The sequence below is a fragment of the Dermacentor andersoni genome, chromosome 3 (genome assembly GCF_023375885.2).
Source record: "Dermacentor andersoni chromosome 3, qqDerAnde1_hic_scaffold, whole genome shotgun sequence".
Lineage (NCBI taxonomy): Eukaryota > Metazoa > Arthropoda > Arachnida > Ixodida > Ixodidae > Dermacentor > Dermacentor andersoni.
In genome coordinates, this window is record NC_092816.1 from 46,331,138 (window position 1) to 46,337,681 (window position 6,544).

General features: G+C 51.5%; 1 protein-coding gene and 1 pseudogene across 1 annotated transcript; one reads left to right on the top strand and one right to left on the bottom strand.

The window, feature by feature from the left end:
* Positions 1 to 963: 963 nt before the first annotated feature.
* LOC126542860 (ubiquitin-conjugating enzyme E2 Z-like) lies at positions 964 to 3,365 on the bottom strand. The gene is made up of 2 exons (XM_050189989.3): positions 2,919 to 3,365; positions 964 to 1,532 (listed from the first exon to the last, which is right to left on the bottom strand). Exons 1-2 carry the CDS (start codon positions 3,282 to 3,284, stop codon positions 1,029 to 1,031), a joined length of 870 nt encoding a protein of 289 aa, XP_050045946.1. The 5' UTR covers positions 3,285 to 3,365; the 3' UTR covers positions 964 to 1,028.
* A 2,049-nt stretch (positions 3,366 to 5,414) lies between these two features.
* On the top strand, positions 5,415 to 6,197 carry LOC126520688 (ubiquitin-conjugating enzyme E2 Z pseudogene; annotated as a pseudogene).
* Positions 6,198 to 6,544: the final 347 nt, after the last annotated feature.

A 6,544-nucleotide genomic window follows, 5' to 3' on the forward strand; every position in this document is an offset into this window, starting at 1 on the left:
TACCATTCACATCTTCCAGCTGTATGGTAACTAATTCGTAATGTTATGTGGCCGTGTTATCGAAATAAGTATTATGCTTAATGCTTGCCTTGAACACGGAACCCACGCATCCATAAAGCATAATTGTTGCGACGTTTACCAACGTAAAGCAGTGAGGATGCAACTATATTTCCATTAATGCATGACAAACGTATTTTTTCTACGCCCCATTCGTGGGGAATTCGCATATGCTCTCGAGCAGTCGTAACCTTCCATACGACAAGCACAGGGTGTCCATAGTCTGAGTGCTCCCCACCTTAGGCACCGGTACAAACTACCATATCCTTGCTTTCGAAGCTTTGGCATAATATTGTTCTCGGTAGTTCACAGTGTCGCCCTTTGAGTGACAGGACACAACAGTCAAGTCACTGTGCTGTTTACATTCGTAATGAATGCACAGAGCGCAAGAAGGAACGAGGACAAGATAGAACAAAAGTTACGACACAAAAATTGCTGCAGTAAATGACGGGGAAGTATGATGGCAGCTCTGTCCCCAAGCCTTACATTCTGTAAGGCGTCCACGACGACTTACTGCACTCAAGGCAGCCAATGGAATGCGCTATTATAACAAGCAATTTAACGTTTTTTTTTTTCTTTCATATGGTATTCACGACTCTCCTTCTTATTCACGGCGACAGAAACAGCTTTTCGGAATGACCCCACTTATCAAACATATTTTGTTTTGTTACAGAGCAGGTACATATTACACGATTTCACTAATAAAATTTCACTCGTCAGTGAGGGCTCGTCCTGTCTTCTACGTTGCCTTTGTTCCCTTACTGGCGCTCTGCGCATTCATCGCGAACGGAGACGCCCAACTTGCCCTATTACTACTACTATACAGCGCGGTTTCTCAGACGCGCGCACGCGCCATAAGACGCGGACGCCGAACGGGCATGCACAGACCATAGCCGCAGCAACGCATTTACACCGAGCCCCCTGAAATTTAATTTGCATACCGCTCCGTCGGGTACACACAACCCTCCGGATCAGTCACTCGCGGCATCTGCCGTGGCGACGCCGGCGGCATCCGCGTTCCCTTCCTCTCGGACCCGCTCGTTGAGACTCTGCAGTCGCGCCAGCAGCGTCCCGAAGCCGTACTTGCTTCCGTCGGGACAGATCGTGCCGGTGCCGGCCATCTCCCTGCCGTCCGCGGCGAGGTTGTTCTTGCACGCGTCCTCGTAGTGCGGGTAGTTGTCGCCGAACGCCCTGAGCACGGCCTCCCTCATGCTCGTCGGCCACGGGTCGTTTCCCCGCAGGCAGCTCTCGACCACGTCGCACACGGCCGCCCGGATGGTCTCGTGCAGCACGGTGACCCTGGTGGCGCACAGCGGGTGCTGGCCCCTGGCCACGAGAGACACCGACGCGACGCGGCACTGGTCGTCGAAAGGGTCTTCGGTCATGATCGACTGGACCGACAGCAGCACGCTGCCCACGGTTTGCGCGGGAGTCCACGACGATCCCAGGAAGGTGCCCAACAGGCTGAGGCAGACCTGCGAGTTGAGGGTTCGCTTTGTTCCGTTCGCTTCGGCAGTCCGAAAGCAAAGCTTGGCGCCGCGTAGCGGATGCGGGCTCAGGGTAAACTTTGACCGCGCGGAGTTGTTTGACCACACGAGTGGTTTTCTCACTTTGCCCACAATCAAAAGGTGACCGGTAGGTTCCTGCCGCGCGCTTCGTTTGAGGCGTCCTCGAAAAAAAAAAAAAGAACTTGCGCCTGCTACGTGGAATTGTTTCGCATGTGGGTAAACGACGAAGGGAAAAACAGATAAATAAGGCGAATTTTACACTCGATGGGATATTTCGTCTTAATTTGGTGTTGAAAATTTAGGATGTTGATGTTTTCTGTTACCCACCTTACACTAACGCGTGCGAGAATGTGGAACTGTTAAAGCGATAGCTTGCTTTTGCTCTTTTCCCCCCTTCGCGGTCTGTCAGCTTCTTGCCGCTTATGGCCAACTTGAGACGCTACATGTCGCTATGTGTCACTAGAAATAAATTTAAAGATCAATAAAAACGTCCAATGGTCGGTTTCGAGCCCTGGCCCCCCCAGCAGTGAAGATCGAGCGCTACCAAAGAATTTGGTAGAGACACTCACAACTGCTTACGCGTGGGAATGCAAAAGCGTTATAGTCGCTTTGGTGTAATGCAAGTAGAGAGCCCACGTGATTGGAGCGTCGCTCACCAGTTGGCTGCATTCGTGCAGCGCCAAATCTCTCCACGGCCGTCAACGCAAGCAACAGGCACACCTTCAGTCCGCCAGAACTGTAGAGCAGCCGTGTCGTCGGAGAAGCGTACTCATCTCGCACCCCGGATACTCGGGCTCAATTCCCACCCAAAGGGATATGTGTCAAATTTTCTTTTCAAAGCCATTAATTTACTTTGTTTACAGAAACCTCCCTCGGAAATAAAGGCAAGAAGAATGCATCGACATTTTTACGGAAATTGTTGCGACACACACACAAAAAAAACCTACATATGTAAATATGTCATACATATATGTCTCTGGAAGAGTTGATTGTTGGGCTAGTTGGTCGTCCATAATTGACGTATTAACTTAGCGCGATAAAAACACGTAAGAAAGAAAGGTTGGCAAGGTCAAGCGCTTGTCCTTGTCAACCTTTCTTGTTTCCGTGTTTTTATCGCGCTAAGTTACTACTTCACATGTGTCTGTGTGCGTTACCACATAACATAATATGCCGAGGGACGCCTACAAAGCTACTGCTTACAATGACATCGTCCCCAGGTTGGTCATATGGGGATCTTTCTTTTCGCGAGCACTCTTACGTGCGCGTGCGCTTTGCCTTCGTATCGCTTTTTCCCTTCATCGCCACAGAAAGTTGTCTACAAAGCAGAAGCTAGCAAAGATTCCTCCAACGCACCTTTCCGTTGTTGTAGAGGTGACGATTGAACATCACCCGACCACCGTCCGTGGTCATGATTCGCACCCTCGGCGGGCTCATCGGGTAGTCCGGAGGACACTTCAACAGGAAGTGAAAGAAGCCGCCCTGGTACGGTGTCTTGGTCGGCCCAACCAGGACGGCGTGGATCCTGGTCAGGTCGGTCTCCTCCGGCGCGACGAACACGCCAGGGAGCGGCTCGGTGTGCAGCTCTGCGATGTCGCGCCTCACCCTCAACAGGCAGTGCGGCGTCGGCTGCTCGTGCTGGTGCGCAATGGGGTCCCAGTAGTTCGGGTCCACTTGCCACCTGCCTGCCGCAGCGCCGACGCGTCTTGGACCAGACGTCATCCTTCCCGAATATGTCACGCCGCTGCTCTGGAAAGATCGAACTCGTGTGCGAGGACTGAACCGGCTGGCAGCGCGTGCTACGCGTGCGTTTCGACGACGTTCTTCTTCTTTGCGTGTCGGCAGCCGATGCGCGTGCTCGTGATGGTTGCCCAGACATGCGATGTCCTTCGGTTGGGCAATTCCTTCTTGAAATTCGATAGCCATCGACGCATCGCAAATCAAATGTTGCATATTATATATTGTCACAGTTACATTGTTCACTAATGTGATTATAAGATGCACTGCCTATTCCGGCGTTTTGATCCGATCTACCGATCTATCTATCCTCTTACGCAGACCCAGTGGCTCGAGCTGTCCGCCAGCATGGGCAGCTGTAGGTATAAGTTCTTGTCGTTGTGATGCCGTCGGGGTCGTTGCCTGGTCGTCATTACAGCTTTGTCATCGTACTGTTGTCGTGCCACCGTCGTCACCCCATGGTCGTCATTAACTCGTCATTCATTCTTTCTCACGCCGTGTCATCAGGAGGCCGTCGTCGTCCCGCTATCGTCGCCACTGTCTTCGCAACACGTCGCCTTCTCGCTAGTGTCGTCATACCATTGCCCTCGTGCCGGGGTCATACCGTCATCGTCATACAATCGCCGTCACGCATCCGTTGTCAAGCCGCCACTGTAATGTCTCGAGGACTTTCCATCGCAACTGGTCCACCGGCTTTGCCGTTCCGTCGACGTCATTCCGTCGTGGTGACTGCGTCGTCGCCAAATGCTTGAATGATGATAGCATTACTGTCGACAGAATTCGTCAAATGGGTTTTGGTTTTATTGGGAGAAGTACGTGGAATTTTTTTTTCCTGTCGAAACCGGAGATTCAACTGAAGACCGTCCGACTGGCCGAAACCGCCGCTAGGGTCCATGGACTCCTGGCCGTCGTCTAGGTGGGAAGGCTTAAAGCCTTCCCTACATCTGTTGGACAAATAAAGTTTTACAATCCAATCCAATCCAATCCTGTCGACAGGAGATTAATAGCGCGCATCTGCAAATGTTTACTCCAAGAATCAGTGTCACAAACAGTGCAAGTCTTACTGCTCCTTATATTTCGTTAGATTTCGTGTCACTGCCCTGAATGGTGGCCAACTCTCAAAATTTCACGCAGACATCGAGCTCCATTTCAACAATTTCGAAGTAGCCAGGCGTTGTTCCATCCGTTCTCTCATCTATCTCGTCTTGTTTCCCCCTGTTCAGTTTCGACCCATAGAGTTTAGACCATCGTTGTCTCAATGGTAGAGCTGCATTTCAACTACGCGCGATTTATATTCCAGTATTACCGATTTATAATTTGCGTAACCATTACAGTTCTAGTTTTAATATTCTTACTATTATCCCTCCCGCTTAATTTATTAGTGGCACGAGCATCGAGTGACACTCTTGTTTCTTGCTCAGCACTTCCGGTTCGCCTTCTGAGACGACCGGGGAGGAAATTAAAAATAAATCAGAAAAAAATAGACAAAATAGTATAGTACAGAATTCATGGGTTTCGTTATAGATATGATAACAGAGCATGAGTTTAATTACAAGTTGAGTTACTGAAGTGCCAGGAATGATTAGAATTCATTGGAAATTACTGATTACCCCACACCAAAGCATAGAATCGTAGACTTTAGAGAACCGCCACGTGAGCACGACTTTGGCGAAGTTCCTGGTAACCCGGAAATAGAAAGCGAAAGTAATGACGTCACTAATGACGGCACACACAAGACGGTGGCATGATATTCAACTGGCTAATTAATGGAAGACAGTTGCCTCTGAGTTCGGTTAGTACGTTGCGTTCGCCTAAAGTTAGCCTAAAGAACACCAACGCCGAGGTGCGAGTGCCACTAAGAGACACCTAAGTCAAAGATTAAGGTCGCCTATCATTTTTTTTTTATTTCTCCTGTATTACCACCCACTTCACACCCAATCTCCAGTAGTGGGTACCTGCCAATATTTGGGCGGCGTTTGGGGTGTTCATGATTATCATCATCGGCGGACTCGCGCTCTCGCGAACGCATTGGGAGTCGGTTCCGTTCCGCCAGTACCGTCCGCGGCCACGTCGTCTCTTCTCCAGGCAGGTAGCTAGGCTCGACCGCATCCAAAGATGATCCCGGGCTGGAAAGTCAACCAGAAGCCTAGCCAGCAGTGCCTGGAGAGGGTGAAGCGCGACCTCGCCGACTTCCACGCCGACCCACCGCCGGGCGTGTTCATGGCGCCCGACGAGAAGGACATCACCACCGTCCACGCCGTCGTGGTAGGCGCCGCAGGCACGTCGTTCGAGGGAGGCTTCTTCCACCTGCTCATCACGTGCACCAAGGAGTACCCGATGTCGCCGCCTAGGGTGCGCTTCATGACCACCGACGGAGGGCGCGTGACGTTCAACCCGCACATATCGCTCAGCGGCCACATCTGTCTCAGCCTGCTGGGCACCATGGTCGGGCCGCCGTGGACTCCCGCGCACAACCTGACCTCGGTGGCCGTGTCCATCCAGTCGATGCTGGACGACACCGTCAGAAACGTCGACGCGTTCGAAGCGTTCGAGCAAATCGTGACGGGCTTCTGGAGTCCGGGCAACGCGAAGGCCATGCGCTACCAGACCCTCCGGGTGGCAGTTTGCAATACGATCGAGTCCTGCCTCGAGGGAAACTGCCCGTTCCCGCCGTCTCTGCGGGACCAGTTGCTGGCCAGCTTCGCGGACAACTACGCGAAGTACGAAGAGGCGGCCAAGGCGGAGCTGGCTGCCAACCAGGGCGGGGTTCTTGTCTGGCTCGGCTGCGAAAACAAGTACGAGACGCTGCTGGCGAGGATACAGAACCTCGGAAGGATGGTCAAGAGCCGCAACGATGCAGCCGCGACCGCAGCTCCCGACGCTCGTGAGAATCACTAAACCCTAATCGCCTGCACAGCGTGCGCAGTCGAAGGCGGTGCTCTTGAAGAATACGCAGCGTCCAACGAAATTTTGATTGTGTAAATGTTACTCGCTTCTTTTTTTTTTTTTTTTTTGCGTAGAATAAAAAAATTTCTACGACTTTTCGAGCGTGCAGTTTCTCAATGTCCACACCAGAAGTTCTGCTAGAACTTGCACAGACCCCCTCCCCCCCCCCCCAAAAAAAAAAAAGAAAATCCGGTACCCGTACTTTAGGAAACCGGTATTCTGCGTCACTGCTCAATGTTTAACTTCCCTTTCTAAACTATTTTACGCGTCTACTTGATTCATATACTTTATTTTCTAAG

Excerpts from the sequence above, each read along its gene's own strand:
- LOC126542860 (XM_050189989.3), bottom strand. The coding sequence starts at position 3,284 with ATGACGTCTGGTCCAAGACGCGTCGGCGCTGCGGCAGGCAGGTGGCAA. Across the intron at positions 1,533-2,918 it reads ACCTCTACAACAACGGAAAG|GTCTGCCTCAGCCTGTTGGG; the intron begins GTGCGTTGGAGG and ends CTCAACTCGCAG.